This window comes from Peromyscus californicus, unplaced genomic scaffold (genome assembly GCF_007827085.1).
Source record: "Peromyscus californicus insignis strain IS unplaced genomic scaffold, ASM782708v3 Scaffold_20__1_contigs__length_68692818, whole genome shotgun sequence".
NCBI classification, from domain to species: domain Eukaryota; kingdom Metazoa; phylum Chordata; class Mammalia; order Rodentia; family Cricetidae; genus Peromyscus; species Peromyscus californicus.
The window spans coordinates 6,813,927-6,832,937 of record NW_026294503.1 but is presented as its reverse complement, the minus strand read 5'-3'; the positions used below and the strand labels follow the sequence as shown (position 1 = coordinate 6,832,937).

Below are 19,011 nucleotides of genomic sequence, written 5' to 3'. Positions count from 1 at the left end.
AAGGCAAAAGGCATTGGGAAGGTCCAACTCCTATTGAAGATCTTAAAAAAAAAATTTTTAGCAAATTTGTAATTGATGGCACCTATGAAAAATTATAGGTAACATTATACCTAATATTGAAAGACTGAATACATTCCTTCTAAGACTAAGATTTCTGCTTGTATCACTTTTACTCAAAATTATACCAATGTAATGTGTATATGTATACACATACATATGCACAAACTATCATCAAGCCAAGAGGAAGCATTAGGAGAAATAAAGGATTGGTTCTGGGCAAACAAAACATTAAGAGAAACAAACAATAAGAAAATAAAGACATGAAATCACACAGGAGAACTAATTCCCACAATTATTCCCAAATAATGTATGTACAGATTTGTCTGTATGAAAAAACTATCTAAGTAATTAGTTTGATGATAAGATAATAATTAGGAAGGCAATTCAAAGAACTTAGCAGAGCATTTGTAATACTGCTTTTGCTAATTTGACAAAGTATTCTATGAGTAACATTTACATATTCACTAAAGTAGATAAAGTGTAGATAAAGCCTAGAATAAATATGAAAAAAGAGATCTTTAAATTCCATAGCTGAATGCAATTTCATTAATATGAAAACAAAAACAAAGGAGAGTATAGCTTCCAAAGCTACAAAACAAAGAAAAGATCTCAGAGCTGGAATGGTCTTGTTTCCAATAACCAAGGAAGACAAATAATCTACCAAGTTTGTGAAAGTGTTGTAATAATAGAGAAATCTCTATCAGAGTTCTGATAGTAATCAGTGGCTATAAAAATCAATCTTAGTCTCTCTGGATCAGAGTTTTCATTAGCCACAACAAAGGACATATCAATTAATCTCTAAATGTCTTCACTGTGTTCGAAAGTCAAAGGCCCTATGATTCTACCCAACATCACAAGCTGACTTGAAACAGTGAAGACCACCTTTCACATTCAGTAAAAGAGGAGAACAACACGGTGTGTTCTTCGTAATTTCAGGTATCTATTCCACTTTATTCACAATAAGCTTGACTACTGGAAAACAATCATATTTTGTCCTGTACCTTGTTTGAGCGTAATGACACTCGACCCCCACACCGAGCGCAGAACTTGGTTTGGCAATAAGAACAGTTATGGCCACATCCATCAGCAAACTTCGTCTTGTGGCAGATCCCACAGGTTGGGGCATCGCCCTTCTGTTCTTGCTGCTGCTGCGATTCTTCTCCCATCTTCTTGACTTGTTCCTTATACATTTCAAACTGTTGATGCAGTTTTCTGCAGAAAAGAAAAAGGGTTTTCAAATTGGTTTTCTGATGATCAAAGAAAATCACAATCTATTTTATAATTAGAATACACAGGATGAGATTAAAAGAGCATAAATTTTAATTTTATGAAGTATAGAATAATATCTTGCTTGAATGGCATATTGTAACATAAAAGTGTTGAAATTAGTTCTATCTTTGATAAACATATTAATTATAAAATTATGTTTGTGGAACACTTCCTTGAATACTAAACTAAACTTCTACCTACTTCTATTTTTCAACAGTTTAGCTTCAGAAATACAGGAAGACAATTTTACCTCCACAAAGAAGCCATAACCTAGTGTCTTAAAAGCAGAGACACAGTCTTAACTGGAGTGAACTAGACTCTCCACAGAGAGATAAATGCATCTGTTCACCAGTCACAACACAGCTTAGCTGTAAAAAGAAAACACTGTGACACATTCTCAGCCTAACAAATGGCGTTGTGAAAAAAAAAAAGTAAAGCCAGGTATACTTGAAAATTAAAATACTGGAGCCTATGGAGCTATCTCAGCAGCTAAGAGCACTTGTTACTCTTTAGTAACAAGTTCCCAGGTCCAACACTGGGTGGTTCATAATGTCCCAGGAGCTCTGACACCCTCTTCTGACCTCTGTGAACACAAAGACTTGCTCATACTAACATGTAGAAACACACACATAAATAAATACAAATAAAATGAATCAAAAAAGAAAACTAAGTTAAGAAAAAGGACAATTGGAAAGCTGTATCATTACAAATTTTTCTATTTGAATGCTTCATAACTATAATTAACTCAAGATTTAGAAAACCTCCGGGAGTGCTAGCACAGTGGCGCACCCCTTTAATCCCAGCACTTCGGAGGCAGAGGCAGGCGGATCTCAGTGAGTTTGAGGCCAGCCTGGTCTACAAAGTGAGTTCCAGGAAGGCCAGGACTATCACACACAGAAACCCTGTCTCAAAAGCCACTTTAAATTTTTAAAGATTTAGAAAACTAAAAATGGCAACACTCCAATCCTAAAGTTGACAATCAACAAAACCATAACTTATTTTAAGTCCATCAGAAGGAAAGTTATCAGGCAAACAACCTAAATTCCAAAGAACACCAAGTCTAATTGTTCCATCTTTGGCAATAACATAAGAGAAGGAAGTAGTACCATACAGATAGGTAAAGGGAAATCTTTATTATTTGAGGGGTTGCTTATTTGTTTGCTTATTTTTGAGATAGCATCTCATATATCCAAGGATGGCTTCAAACTTTCTATGTATCAAAGATGATCCTCCAGCTTCAGGTATCCATTGCTAGGATTACAGGCATAGGCATACACAACCACATCTGTGTTTGTGGAGACTGAAACTAAGGCTTCACACATTCTAGGTAAATACTGTATCTACAAAGCTACAGCTCTAGACAGAGATCAGTTAAAATTTTAACAAATAGTGCAATGGCAAGATTTATCTAACATGACAACTGCAAACAGCTAAAGATCCAGACGCAGAGTATTTTCCCACAGCTCTCCCTCCACAAGTACTCTGGAAGACTTGAAAACACAGCCAAGAAACACAGCCCTGCTTTGGGAAGAGTGCATATGTGCAGACATTAAAAGGTAAATTGTGGCTGCTGAGGTACAGACATGATTTCCTGATTTTGCTAAAATAGTAAAAGCTTTCTTTAAACCACAAGCAAGAAAAGTAAGCTCTGTCACTTAAGATGAAGGCAAAGAGCCATTATAGCTACAGATAAGATTGAAGAAATCCTTTCTCCACAGTGCAGGAAATACCCAAACACAAACAAAACATCTTTTATCACTAGGACATGGGAAGAAACCCCTGCCCCAAAACTGGATACAGAACTGGAGATCAAGGCATACTTGTTTCCATAGGTGAGAGAGACCAAGAACTCACAAGGTGACTAGGACCTGTCGAAACTGGAAGGAGGGAACCGTCACAGAGCACACCCATTTCCCTGCGATGCAATCATAAAGAAATAAGCATCAGAAGCTGACTACTTCCAAAGACTCCAGTGCATGGGAGTAACCTATGTAGCCCTCACGTGGGGAGTATGTGTAAGGATGGCAACTTCCAGCACTCCAGCATCTATTAAAAGGGAATGCAAAAGCAGCTCACATGCTTGGAAGAGTTTTGTGCCAATGCTGCACTAAAGACAATGATGGCAACATCAAAATCCAAACTTATCTGAATTCGTGATTTCTTTGAGGTTTCAATTCTCAACACCAACAGCCTGTCGGAAAGGGTATTCCACATCCAGGTACAAATACAATTCAAAGATACAGCACCAAGAGATGAAAACAACACATAAATAATCTACTACAAGAAACGTAACAACTAGACTCAAAGATGACATGGATTTGGGAATAAGCACATATGGGAGGCAGCATAGGAGGAATGGGAGGGAGAAAGAAAGAATGATACAATTATATCTTAACTAAAATGTTTAAAATGATTACAATAAAGAATACATAGAAAAGGTGGAATCATTCATGAAGAAATGGGGAATTAGAACAGAAAATTGTAATAATGAAATAAAGAATCGGATGGAAATTCTAGAAGGAAAATTATGCTATCAAAGATGAAGAATTCCTTCCTGAGAAGACTGTACAGTAAGCTAGAAAATGAGTTGATAAAAATTGTCCAAAATGAAACTGACAGAGGATAAGCGAGGTCAGAGAAACAGCAATGACCTCACTGTCGATGTGGTGGGTGAAATAAAACTCCAGGAAAAAAAAAAAACAATTAAAGAGATAAGGACAAGGAATTTTACAAAAATAACAAAAAGACACTAAGACAAAACACACCTCAGAGAAGCCCTTATAAAATAAACCCCAAATTCTCATTCATTCCTCCACCCCACCCCTCTCTCTCTCACACCCTCTCATCAAATAGCCAGAAACCAAAGTAAAAACTCTAAAGGCAATTAGACAAAACTAGGTCTGAATAAAAACATCCTAAGAAAACATGTTGTTGTGTATGCCAACTTGAAAATTAAAGGGGAAAATGTACAAAACAACTAGAATAAAATTCTATCACAATAACCACTCCTCATCTACCAATGAGTATCTTGTGTATAATAGATAATGTCCTCTTATCAAAATAAATGAAAGATTTCCTTCCAAGGAAAAAACAAAACTCAACTGTAGGCTGCCTATAAGACCCACTTCACCACTGAGGACACACAGATCAAAGTAGGACTGAGGAGATATTCCACACAAGCAGAAACACACAAAGCAAAGAGGGTTACCTTACATCTGATAAAAATAAACTACTATGTCAAAAACTGTAAAAAAGATACAAAGAAAGTTCTTCTATTATAATAAATTCATCAAGAACATATATGAATTCTAAATATGTATACACCCAACACAGAAGCAGCAAAATACATAAGGCAAGTAATAGATACTAATGAAACAGTAAAAAAGAGTGACAGGCTCCATTAGCTCGCTATCACAATTTATAGAGCATATAAACAGAAAAATCAAAATAGAAATGAAGGTCTTGAAGTGTACTTTAGATATAATGGGACAAAAACAAATTATTTTTCTATCCCAAAATAGCAGAATACACATTCATCTCAAGAGCATACACTACAACACTCCAAGATAATCCACATGGTCAACTACAAAACAAGTCTCAGCAAACTTAAGAAAACCAGAACCACATCAAAATATTTGTTTGGGTTATAAGATATGAAACACAAAACAATATAAAAGATTTTATAAAATTTACAAATATGTGAAATTAAATAATATGATCATTGTTAACTCGTTGTCCCTTGTTATAAAGAAAACTATTATGACCTACAAAGTCTTGAATGTACAGTCATGTGCCAAATGATGATGCTTCAATCAATGATGAGCTGCACATATAATGGGAGTTCCATCAAATTATAATATAGCCTAGGTATAGAGTAAGTTTGTGTAATTATACCATATGATATTTGTAGAGTGATGACGTCATCTAATCATACATTTCTCATAACCCCACTGTGAAGTGACATACGACTGTACAAGGTACAAGTCGACGTTTTGACATTATTTCTTGTCTCCGTTAAAGTCATCCTGTCTTTCTTTCAGTCCTTACACACATCAGAATGCATCGTGACATGTTCTCTCTGCCTTCAATTCATAGTTCTCTCTCTACTCTAGTCCTGTATCTCTCTGTGCACCTACCTACGTACCTACCTACCTATCTGCCTACCTACCTACCTATCTGCCTACCTACCTACCTATCTGCCTACCTACCTACCTACCTATCTGCCTGCCTACTTACCTACCTACCTACCTATCTGCCCCACCATCTGTGTAGCCCAGACTGGCCTAGAACTCAAGAACTTCCTGCTCCGATTCCCAAGTGATAAGACTGAGGTGGGTGCTATCATGCCTAACAGAAGAAAGACTCCCCAACCTGAAATCATACCTGGGCCACAGCAGTGAGAGTATCAAATACTAACCAGGAGACCCAAAGAACAAGACACTTTTCTAGTTTCTGATGAAGTTCATTCAAAAGGACTGCCACTCATATCAGCTGCTTATTCAGATCTTTTAACAAACACTATGGATATGGCTTTCTATATTTTTCTTCCTGGTTTGAAGGACTATCGTAGATACCTTACATATTATCCTTTATAAATTTTTTTTTTTTTTGGTTTTTCGAGACAGGGTTTCTCTGTGTAGCTTTGCGCCTTTCCTGGAACTCACTTGGTAGTCCAGGCTGGCCTCGAACTCACAGAGATCCGCCTGGCTCTGCCTCCCGAGTGCTGGGATTAAAGGCGTGCGCCACCACCGCCCGGCATCCTTTATAAATTTAAACACAGCAAAATCTTCTCCAAGTTTGTGGTCTAATTGCTTATTTTGCAGTAGTCAATATACCAATTTCTTCCTTCACCACTGTGATTTAACTGCTGGGTGTGTGTGTGTGTGTAGGCATGTGTGTGCACACGGATACATGCATGTGCATTTACCTGTGTTAGTCATAAATTCTCCAGTCTCTTCTAAATAGCCTTATAATTTTACCTCTCACAGCTAAGCTTTTAATCGATCTGAAGTTTATTTTTATATGTGATATGATACAGAGATTTAATCTCAATGTTCTTTATATAGAGATTCTATTTGCCCATCATTGTTTATTAAGTAGTTAGTCTCTCTTCTACCAATTTGTGCGATCAGCCTAACATATATTAAGATCCATACTTACATTGATGGACACTGTACTGTATTTCACTGGGAGCAGTGTCTACTCTTACTCCAGAACAACACTGTCAAAACCAAACTTGCAATACATTGAAAGGTCCAAGAGATCTTACATAGATAAATTTTAATACATAACTTTCTAGAAAGGCAGATTAGAAAGTCACCACACATTGCAAAGGGCTGCATAATATTTTAGGCATGTGGGCCAAACATTCTTTGTCACAACTCATCACTGAGACATAAAGGCATCCATAAATAATGTGCAAATAAATGAGCTAGGATATATTCCACTAAAACTTTATGCACAATACAAGTTTAGCAAATTTCAATAGTCAAAGACACCATATTCTATTAAAAAGCACTTTACAAATTAATATTTAAGTTATATACAATAATGCATAAATTTTGAAGAGTTGGTAATTTTTATTATTTCATAAAAGCTTAATAATCCAAAGTTTTGTGTATGTTCTATATCAATATTCATCACTAAAGAAGTCATCAAATTCAGTATTTTCTAAAGTAAATGTTATTCCCTGTGAATTAACAGATCCTATAAATTTGTGTTTACTGCTATTCCTGGAAATCTTTCCCAGCCTCGTAGTTTTACTGCTGGTATTTATACATGTGTTTTTAAGCTCTCCACAAACCAATCATTTCCATTATTGCTTTAAAAGGCATCTGTGGCAGGTGTGCTCCTTAAAACTTCACTTTCAGCCGGGCGGTGGTGGCGCACGCCTTTAATCCCAGCACTCGGGAGGCAGAGGCAGGCGGATCTTTGTGAGTTCAAGGCCAGCCTGGTCTACAGAGCGAGATCCAGGAAAGGCACAAAGCTACACAGAGAAACCCTGTCTCGAAAAACCGAAAAAAAAAAAAAAAAAAAAAAAAACAAAAAAAAAAAAACACTTCACTTTCGATGGTGAACTCATGCCTTTTCCTATTTCTAGACTGATATTAAATTTATTTTCTCCCTTTTCTGAGACTCATCATATAATCTCTGGATACAGATATCCAGCCTTTGGATTATTTTGAGGTAGTTTGTAGATGACATATTTTTGTTATGATTGAGATATGAAGTTTTGTCCCAAAAGGATCTTGCACTGAATGTCTGGTACTTAGCTAAGGAAATACTTGTGGAGGTTATCAAAACATTGGGAGGTAGGGCCTAGCTGAAGGATGCTGGCCATTAGGATCCTAAAGTAGTGGTTCTCAACCTGTGCATCCAACCTCTTTGGGGGTTGCATATCAGATATCCTGCATATCAGATACTAACATTACAACTCATAACCGTAGCAAAATTATAGTTATGAAGTAGCAATGAAAATAATTTTATGGTTGGGGTCAGTACAATATGAGCACTATTAAAGGGTCACAGCACTAGGCAGGTTGAGAACCACTGTCCTAAAGGATATTGCGAGTATCTTCTTTCTGACCCCTTCCTCCTTCCCTCCTCTCTCTTCTTCTTCCCCGAGCCCTACACCAACCCATCTGCCTGCCATGAGGTATGTAACCTCTGCCATATCCCCCCACTGCCATGTTCTGTCCAAGTGATGGATACGGCCAAGCAAACAAGGACTAAACCTTCTGAAACCATGAACCAAAGTTAATGCATTCTCCCTTAGGTTGTTTCTGTCTAGTACTGTTATAGAAACAATAAAAGTAACCATTTTCTTCAAGCAGTATATTATAGTTCAAAATTTAAAAAAAACTGAGAGTTCCTTGTTACATCAATTTATAAAGACTAAAATTAGAATACCTACTCCGAATTATAGAGATGACTTGAAGAGGGGAAAGAAATCCATACATCCCTGATATACAGCACTGTGGGTGGCTTCCCCGACAGGCTCATGTTTGAATATTTGGTCCCCAGTTGATGAGCCTGTTTAGGAAGGATTAGGAGGTGTGACTTTGTTGGAAGAGCTGTGTCATGGGGTGGGATTTAAGACTTCAAAAGCCTCCTGCAATCTTCAGTGTATTCTCTACCTTCTGCTGTGGATCAAGATGGAGCTCTCAGGTGATCCTGCAATCATGCCTCTGCTTGGCCATCATGGACTCTAGCCCTCTAAAACTGTAAACCCAATTAAACACTTTCTTTTATGAGCTACCTCAGTCATGGTGTTTTGTCACAGCAGTAGAAAAGTATAACTAAGACATCCAGCTTTGTAACTTTTTTTGAAATCTAATAGTTAAAATAGTTAAAAGGTAAAAATAGTTCGGTCTCTTTACTCTTCTCTGTTGAAAAGATTTTACTATTGGTAAAACATTTTACTTCCATAAAACACTGTGATGCTCTTATCCATTTCCTTGAAAATCATAGTGAGCTTATCACTGCCACTGCATTATATTATAGATTAGTTTGAGGACAACTGACATCTTTAGGACATCGAGTCTTCCTACTCACTAGGGTTTCCATTTATTACTAATTCTCAAAAATAACAATAGTTTTGCCACTAATATTTTATCTCAAAATTTTGTGCTTTAATTTATAATCAAGTACCCAGAAGTCTATGAACTAACCTCTATTTCAGTTTAAACTATTTCCTTCCTAGTTCATTTTATTTCTTTTAAGATAGCATCTATAGACTTTAATATAACAACCAAATTATTTCCATGTTCTATATGTAGTTATGGGGAAAGTAAAAGAACATTCCCCAACAATTCCCCAGAACTAACAGAACCATGATACTTTCCTTCTACCCCTCCTTCAGTGTTCCTGCAGCACTTCACTATTACTTCCTTAGGAATGTATTTCATAGCTTCAATGATTGGGTCAAATCTCTCCATTAGACCTTTTCAAAGCATCAGAACATACTGCATTTATCACAACTGCACTTTTTGTTCATTACACGACTTTCTGATTACCCCTACTTGTGTAATGAAAAAAAAAAAAATCCATGAAGATTTTTGTTTTGCTCTCAATTTTACCCCAGTGACTAGCTTAATAATATATGTTCCATAGCCAACTTGTCAATAAATACTTATTGAATGCTTGAATTAATAAGTAACATTGTATATAACCTCTTTGGTAGGTGGAACAAAACATGTAAACTTGAACATAACCTAGTTCTTGTCAACAGTAAAATAAGACACATGGATGTATGGATATTGGACAGTCATATAAGCAAACTAAAAATTAATTGAAACACCCATAAAATAAATGTAAAAAAAAACTGGTTCTAGAAAACAGAAATTAATTATAAATAGTATAAGCATGACTTCACAGAAAAGGGACATTTTTTAGTTTTTAAACATCCTGTTCTTAGAAGGTGAGTTAGGTCTCAACTGAGGAATTAATTTCTACTTCGAGTTTTTCATATGCAAAATATAAAAGCAGATGAAAATTCAGGCTGTAGGAAGAATGTGCATTTTTTAATAAGACATACATCAGGAGAGAATAAAAACACAGAAAAGAAGACTCTAGAAAGGCAACTTAGAATATCTAATTCCATGCACAGGACTATTTCCTAGATTATTACATATCTACCCTCATTTTTGACATCCATTAGAGAAATCAGTAAGTCACTATGAAAATATTTTACAAAATGATCTGAAATGAATCAGATATTCCATTGACTTTAGGCTACCAATACAATGATCAGACTGGGTCCAAGACAGCGACCACAGGAAGCCCAACCCCAACCTCTATTTAACTTCCGGTCCCCAGCTTACATGCCTACCATGCACCTTTGCACTGCACCAGTCTGGGACTGACTGGAGTAGAGGCTCAGCGCTACACTGAGAACCTCGGGTAGGAATTCCCAGAGCCAGTTTCCCCATCACACTCCTTTCCCTCTTTCAGCATCTTCCCAACCACTGAGTCTCAAGGCCTGGGCCATATGGAGCAAAACAGAACCATACTTAAGAGAGTCCCATGAACAGTAGGGATTGGGTGCGGGGAGGATGGAAGGAGAGAGTACTGGGAGAGACAACTGGAATTGGGGGCATCTCAGGGGTGAGCTAGAAACCTAGTGTAATGTAAACTCCTAGGAATCTACAAGCTAAGACTCCTAGTAACAGGAGACACAGAGCCTGAACTGGCCATCTCCTGTAACCAGGCAAGACTTCTGGTGGAGGGATTGGGACCCCAACTCGGCCACAAAATGTTCCATCTACATTTGTCCTTCCTGCAAGATATGCTAGGGTAAAGGTGGCACAGAAACTGTGGGAGTGGCCAATGACTGGTCCAGCTTGAAACTCATGCCATGAGAGGAAACCCACTGCTGACACTGCCTGGAGGACCAGGAACCAGAGGTTGGATAGCCCAGAGACCTAGAGTAGAACCAAACATTACCAGCCAAAAAAAATAAAAGACGATGAAATGATTCCTAGTGATATTCTGCTATACTCATAGACAGGAGCCTAAAACAATCGCCATCAAAGAGGCTTCATCTATCAACTGACAGAAACCAATGTAGAGACCCACAGCCAAACATAAGGCAGAGCTCAGAGAATCCTACAGAAGAGGGGTAAGGATTGTAGGAGCCAGAGGGGTCAAGGACGCCACAAGAAAACCCAAGAATCAATGAACCTGGGCTCACCGGGACTCACACAGACCGAAAGGACAACCAAGGAGCCTGCATGGGTCTGACCTAAGCCCTCTGCATATATGTCATGGTTGTGCAGCTTGGTCTTCTTACGGGACTCCTAACAGTAAGAGCAGGGGCTGTCTCTGACTCTTTTGCCAGGTTTTTTTGGGACCCTTTCCTCCTACTGGATTGTATCCTTAATACTAGAGGACAGGGGAGATGCCTAGTCTTAGTGCAACTTGATATGCCATGTTTGGTTGATATCCCTGGGAGGCCCGCCCTTTCCTGAAGGGAAATGGAGGCAGAGTAGATGGGGAGGGAGGCTGTGGAGAGGGGAAACTGAGGTCAGGATGCAATATATGAGAGAATACAAAAAAAAAAATCCCAAGGTCAGTCCTCTTATCCCATCTGCTAGCCTACCACCCAGCCCTCCCCCTGCACCCTAAATGGGACTGATTAAAGTCAGAACCCAGAGTTCCAACTACAACATCAGCCACCCTATCTACTACACCAATCTAGAAACAAAGTCTAAACCCTGAAACCCACCATATCCCCAACACTGAAAACCAAGCATCATTCAGCTGCCCTACACAAACTGAAAGATGGGAGAAAGAACAAAAAGACCCAAACACCCACCAAACAAAGGCACGACCAGATATCTACACCAGATAACACCAAAAACATCATTAACTTCAGACATCCAGATCCCATCCCAAAATCACAAACACCAACAACCAAGATAATATTTCTCCTCCAGAAGCCACTACTCCTATTATAAGATTTTCTGAGAAAAGCAATTTAGCTAAAGCATGTTTTGGGATATTTGATCACACAGTGACACTCTGAAACTGTGTTAATTAAAGTTAAACTTGGATGGGGGGGGGGGGGGGGGCAGAGCCAGCAACTACTTGACAAGAATTGACCATAGAAACAGACTTTGGAGGACCCAGGACACAACAGAGAAGCACAGGAAAGAGTGGGGAGAGGCTTAGAAAGATTCAAGGTCCTTTTAGATCTGGGAAGTGTGGGGAGAAGATCAACTAGTCACTCCTTCGCTGTTTCTTTTATCTATCAGGTTTTCACTCCAACATCTGACACTCGAGTCATTATTGGTAATAAAACAATTTAGATAAACCCAACAGAAGCACAAGACAAAGCTTTCAAAATACCAATTATGATTATGTTCAAGGACCTTAAAGAGAGGATAAGAATAAATGACTGAATGAAGACCTTGAAAACACACACAGCAGAATGACAATGAAAACAGTTCATATATGAAAATAGAATTTAACAGAGAAACAGAATCACCACAAAAAAGCCAAACTGAAATAAAACCAAAACTGAAAGACCCAGGAAATCATTTTACAAGTCCAAAGGAAAAGTCTCACCAACAGACTGAATGAAAGACAGAACTTCAGGTCTTAAAGACAAGGTAGAAGAAATTGAACAGTCATTCAAATGTTAAATCTTAAACCTCCAGGAGAGGTGAAAATACCAGTAAGCCACAGCCACATGGCAACTTACAGATAAACAGAAATGGGTCAAGCTGTAAGAGCTAGCCAGCGAGAAGCCTGCCACACAATTGATAATTAATATTAAGTCTCTGAATGATTATTTTATAAGTGGCTGTGGGACTTTGGTGCCAGATGGAACAGGAGAAACATATGACTACATCCAGGGAAAACCTACCATTATTATGAACCTTATCAGAGAAGCTTCTTCTTGCTTTAGAGGGTAATTAACACAGAGACCCACAACTAGACAATGAGAAGAGAGTGAGAAACTTTGGAACAATTAGCCCTAAATGGGATGTCTTTATCATATCCCTCCCTTCAAGGCTCTAAGATCTATGCAGAATAAGGAACCCAAAAATTTCAAGAGCCAGAGGCAGTGGACAACATCAAGAAAAAAAGTATTTTTAAGACACAATAGGGCTGATGCACACATAAATTCACAGAGACAGTAACAGCATGTACAAGAACTATGTAAATTCAAGTCAGACAAAAGGCCAGCAAAGAAAAGGGAAGTGGGCACAAAGTCCCATCTCTAGTAAAGAAGCTATTTGCAACTGTAGCTGCTGGAAGAGGGAAAATTGTTTTTTTCAATGGAATGATACTGAGTAGATCAACCAAACTCCAGTACTGGCTCAATGCCCAGGAGTAGATGATGATCACAAAATGAATTCCATGACATTTTGTGCTTTTTGGTCTTTGTCATTTTGTTTCTGTGTTTGTTTGTTTTCCTTAAGAAAGACAAAAAGCTGGGCAGTGGTGGCGCAAGCCTTTAATCCCAGCACTCGGCAGGTAGAGGCAGGCGGATCTCTGTGAGTTCGAGGCCAGCCTGGACTACCAAGTGAGTTCCAGGAAAGGCACAAAGCTACACAGAGAAACCCTGTCTCGAAAAACCAAAAAAAAAAAAGAAAAAAAGAAAAGAAAGAAAGAAAAGAAATAAAGAAAGACAAAAAAACATGAAGCTGGTTTGGAGAGAGAATCTGGGAGGAGTTAGAGGAGGGGAAAGAATATGATCAAAATATATTGTATGAAATTCTCAAATTAAAAAACAATTTTTAAAACAGTGAAAAATATTCATATCAAGTCGCCTAACATTCTCTACTAACACTATGCTTTTTTCTTTTTATGATATTATAATTACATTTGTCCCTTCCTTCCTCCCTCCAAATCTCCCATATACCCTTCCCTGCCTTCGAGTTCATGGCCACTTTTTCCACTAGATGTTATTTCATACACATATGTATGTACACGTGTATACATATATAGTCCACATGTAACATGTTCAGCCCATATGTTACTTGTATGTATGTTTCATGGGCTGCCTGTTTGGCACTGGATGACCAATTGCTGTGCTCCTCCCTGCGGAGGACCACCTCTCCCACTCCCAGCTGTCCTCAGTTGCCTGTAGTTCTTTGGGTAGGGTTGAGGCCTCATGGGCTTTTTCCCATCCACTTTGACATGTCCAACTGTGGTATCCTTATTCAGCTCACATTTGGGCTGTCATGTGGTGAGACTTTATTGGTGACGTTGGGACACTACTAGGAGACACAACCTCACAGCAAACTCTCTGATCCTCTTTTCTCTTAAATACATCTCATTAATATAAAGACCTTGCTTCTCCAGTTTTGTTTTTTGTTTTTTCAGATAAGACTTTGCTAGAAAATCCAGGCTACCTTCAAACTTGGGATTCTCTTGCCTCAGCCTCCCAATTATAGGAGTGAATCAATATACCCAGCTGCTTCTCAATTTATTATGTTACCATAACATCTGAAAAGTAATTAAACTGAAGTCATTAAAGTCAAGCTCATAACAATGTGCATATAATCATTAGATAGAAAGTTTCTGGAGCATTTATCCTATTCACAAAATTAGAGGCTGGGATTAAAAATAAGTAAAAAATACTTTCAGCTTGTGATTATAATGAGGGCACAATCTGTCTTCAATATATACATAATCCTTCTTGACTAATAGGGAAAGTGTGTTCATAGCTTCTCCGAAACTTTCTTCCTAAGACTATTACTTAACAAACTCAACTTTGCATCTTAGAAGGAGATGGACAGAGAACTCATTCTGAGGCCACTGTGGGCACAGACACTCTACCTTCAACTGGAAAATGCTTCTTTAAAAAAAGAATGTAAAGAAAAAAGGAGGTATTAAGGAGTAAAATGCTTTTATGCCCTGCCACCTAGATAAAATATCAAGCATTTAACAATAAATAAAACTCTGATGACATTGTTTGCATTTCTAAAAATTGGTATGACTTAAGTCATAGTGAATCATGGTCAACATAATTAACTATTATCAGAACACAGTCTAAGAATGGAGTCATGTGAGGAGAATTCTGAGTGCTTGTGAGAAAACTCCAAGAAAAGTAGACAAGACAAACTAGTGACCTCAGTTTCTTCAAAGCACAGAATCGTTCTTGGAATGCGGTTTCGTGTCCCTCAAGTATAGCCAATAGGAGTGAGTTTACTTCAGATTATCCATTACAACTGGCTACTGCTATTTGTTTATATGTCTCTATGGAAAAACATGTTTTTGCCACATGTGGCTTGTCCGTGTGATTAGACTCACGTGACTCCTCTTCACCCTCAGAGCACCAACTCTCTGACGCTCTGAATAAAGCTGGCCATTGCATGAGACTCTGGTCCACCTCATGTATCGGCTCCATTCTGCCAGGTCCCACTGTCTCTAGAGCAGAGACAGACTATGAAGCTTGAGTTACTTCACACAGTGCAGGGACGTGATACGGCATAAATCCTATCACTCCTCTGCAAGCTTCTTTGCAGCCTTTCCTTCTCTCTCCTAGGCCAGATGCTGAGTCCTAAATAATCAAGTGTTCAGGCATGCTCAGTGAATGGCACATGGAGCATTATCAGATAAACCAGTGACAAAATGGAGATAAACACCCTAAAGTATCTTTAATTAGCTAAAGTATTTACTTTTACAAATAACTATAAAATTATCCTCCAGGGTAACTGGAAAAAATAATGTCATCAGGATGTATAAAGCAGCACTACTAATAGCCAAAAAAAACCCCTAGAAATTAAGACAAAATAGTTTAGACTAAATAGGGAAATAAAGTGAAACCTACTAAGATATCAAAGTACTACACAGCAAAGCAAATAAATGATGTACAGTGCTGTGGAATGGTCTGTATGTCAAATGTGTTGCTGATTGGTCAATGAATAAATCACTGATTGGTCAGTGGCCAGGCAGGAAGTATAGGCGGGACTAACAGAGAGGAGAATTGAGAGAACAGGAAGCTGGGTGGGGGAGACACTGCCAGCCGCCATGATGAGAAACAGCATGTAAAGTACCAGTAAGCCACAAGCCACGTGTCAAGGTATAGATTAGTAGAAATGGATTAATTTAAGCTGTAAGAACAGTTAGCAAGAAGCCTGCCACGGCCATACAGTTTGTAACCAATATAAGTCTCTGTGTTTATTTGGTTGGGTCTGAATGGCTGTGGGACTGGCGGGTGTCAGAGATTTGTCCTGACTGTGGGCCAGGCAGGAAAACTCTAGCTACAAATGGCGCCCAACGTGTTGGCAAGAGTTTCCACCTAAAAACTGAGAAAAAAGATTCTAAAACAGAGCTAAAAACAGCTTCCTAATTGTCTCTCTCAAATGAGCGGCAGCTGCCGGTTTGAGCTACTGGCGGGTTCCTAGCGTGCATGCTCAACCTGCAGTATGGCAGGAATGAGGCCTCTGCAAGTGGCACGTTAAGCTGCATGGTGGATTTAGACTTTGCTAGCACAAAACAAAACAAAACAAAAAAAAAAGGTTTCTGGGCTACACACTGCTTGGATAAAAGCATAGACCCACGATAGCTCCCAGAGCTGGCGGTAAAATACCGCCATGTTGGGAAGCTGAGGTGGGTGGAGCCAGCAGCCACAGCTGCTGCAGTTTAAAGCAAGAGATTCACAATAAGACAGATTCAGATGTAATAGTTTACAATATGTATAAAATATACATAGGCTTAAAAGAGACAAAAAAGGTGATATATACAGTTATATAAACAAATACATAGTTTTAAAAAATAAAGTCTTTAAAGAGACAGTAAAATTAATATAAAAAATAAGCCACGTAAAGATGAATATTACACAGAGAATCTGGATTGTGTTGTCTTTGGGATTCTTTTTTTTTTTTTTTTTTTTTTGGTTTTTTCGAGACAGGGTTTCTCTGTGTAGCTTTGCGCCTTTCCTGGGACTCACTTGGTAGCCCAGGCTGGCCTCGAACTCACAGAGATCCGCCTGGCTCTGCCTCCCGATTAAAGGCGTGCGCCACCACCGCCCGGCATCTTTGGGATTCTTAACTGCAGAGAGATATTTGATTGTAAAGGAAACTGAGTTAAACCAATATGCATATTTTAAAGATATCTTGACTTCAAAATTTGGATATAAGGATATGTTGCTTTGGAAAGGAGGCTCTGCTTTTGTTTCCACAGAAAGCCAGAGGCTATGGATTTGTTCCAGATTAAGATACATCAGGTTTGACCAGCCAAGATCCCCTGAAAGGTCTCCGATGACACCATGGCCCAAATGACCCAACATCCGGAATGGTTTCAAGGCAACTGGCTCAGACGATACAGCCTCACGGACTACTCCATGATCCTAAAATTTTCTTTGTTTCCCCAGAAGATACAGCGCCCCCCTCCAGCAGGAAGTAGTAAGAGAAGCTATGCCCAAATTCCCAAATATACCAAGCTGACTTTGGAGATGTGTAAAGGTTAAAACCTTCCTTTTTAAGAAAAGAAAAGGAGAAGTGCTGTGGGATGGTCTGTATGTCAAATGTGTTGCTGATTGGTCAATGAATAAATCACTGATTGGTCAGTGGCCAGGCAGGAAGTATAGGCGGGACTAACAGAGAGGAGAATTGAGAGAACAGGAAGCTGGGTGGGGGAGACACTGCCAGCCGCCATCAGGACAAGGAAGATGTAAAGTACCAGTAAGCCACAAGCCTCGTGTCAAGGTATAGATTAGTAGAAATGGATTAATTTAGGCTGTAAGAACAGTTAGCAAGAAGCCTGCCACGGCCATACAGTTTGTAACCAATATAAGTCTCTGTGTTTATTTGGTTGGGTCTGAATGGCTGTGGGACTGGCGGGTGTCAGAGATTTGTCCTGACTGTGGGCCAGGCAGGAAAACTCTAGCTACAGTACAGCTACTTCAAATCATACTGATATATCTCACAAATACCTTGTGGAAAACGTATAGCCTATACAAGAACAGACAGAAACAATGATGCACGGTAGAACACAGTGGATTGTGGCGGTCAGGACACATGCTACCCTCACCTCAAGGATGGAGGCACTGTTCCTGGAAAGGATCATGAGGGCTGGGAACAGTCAGCCCTTCGGCCTCGATGCTCATTCCAGATACAGTCACTACAGAACAAGTCAATGCGCTGCATATCTTCAATTTTTGCATCTCTCACTAAATGCATTCTTTGCATAAATACAGCAAGTAGCACTTTCATACTTTCTTTTGAGAGATCTTGCTATGATCTGTGCTACGTCATACACTGCAGTGCTGAAATTACAGGTACGCACCATGAGACAAATACAACATATTAGTTTCCGTTCCTACTGTTTTATTTATTCCTGTGTGGAGCCACAAAGAATTGCAGATGGTTCGAAAGTACACAATAAGTGCAGTCAATTTCAGATTATTCAGAAGGAAAACCATGTTGCACCTGTGCAGCACGTGCTTGGACCAGCTCACAACTACATTATCAACTGCTTTGACCGTGACCAGTCAAGCACCAGCAAGTGAGTCTATAAAGAAAGATCTTTTACCAACAGTAGCATCAATCTTCAGAGAAAAATAGAAATAGTAAAGGAAATGTAAAATTAACATTATTTTCTTGAGATAGGGCCTCTATTATGCAGCTCTGGCTTCCTGGAACTTGCCATGTAGACCAGGCTAGCCTCTAACTCCCAGAGACCTGTCTGCCTCTGCCCTTTGACTACTTAAAAGATGTGCGCCACCACACTCAGACAAAAATTACACTATTTTCAAAGTGTTCCATTTACTCTGGCATTAGCCTTCAAAACAATATGATCAACACTTTGAAGGACCATATCTCTTCTGAATTAGTAACAGGTTGCTCATTTATTTTAAGTGTTCATCTCTGATCCTAGATTCTGCTATGTTACATATTACGTAAACAAGCAAAACCACTACTGTCTAATCTACAATAGATGTAAGTGGTAAGGAACTCTCGGACCTGGAATCAAAAGATCTAGTCTTCCGGAAGAGAAATGAAAGGAGGAGGTTAAAGAGAAGAGAGGGAAAAAAGAGAAGAAGAAGGGAGAGAAAATGAGGGGGCAGGGAGGGAGAGTAGAGGTGGGGGAGAGAAGAAGAGGAGGGGGGAGGAGAGAGGAAGAGAGGAAGAGAGGGGGGAGGAGAAAGGAGAGATAGGAGAGGGAGGGGTTGTTTAACAATTAGCCCTTTGATAAAAGCTTAATATTGATCCTTGGATTCATATT

General features: G+C 38.9%; 1 protein-coding gene across 40 annotated transcripts in view; it reads right to left on the bottom strand.

Annotated features, from left to right (window-relative positions):
• Positions 1-19,011, bottom strand: part of Rims2 (regulating synaptic membrane exocytosis 2) — a 490,233-nt gene that overhangs the window by 388,758 nt on the left and 82,464 nt on the right. For all 40 annotated transcript variants that reach the window (XM_052747649.1, XM_052747654.1, XM_052747651.1 and 37 more), the window contains one exon: positions 1,062-1,272. In XM_052747649.1, coding sequence (XP_052603609.1) covers positions 1,062-1,272 — 211 coding nt within the window. The remainder of the gene's footprint in view (positions 1-1,061; positions 1,273-19,011) is intronic.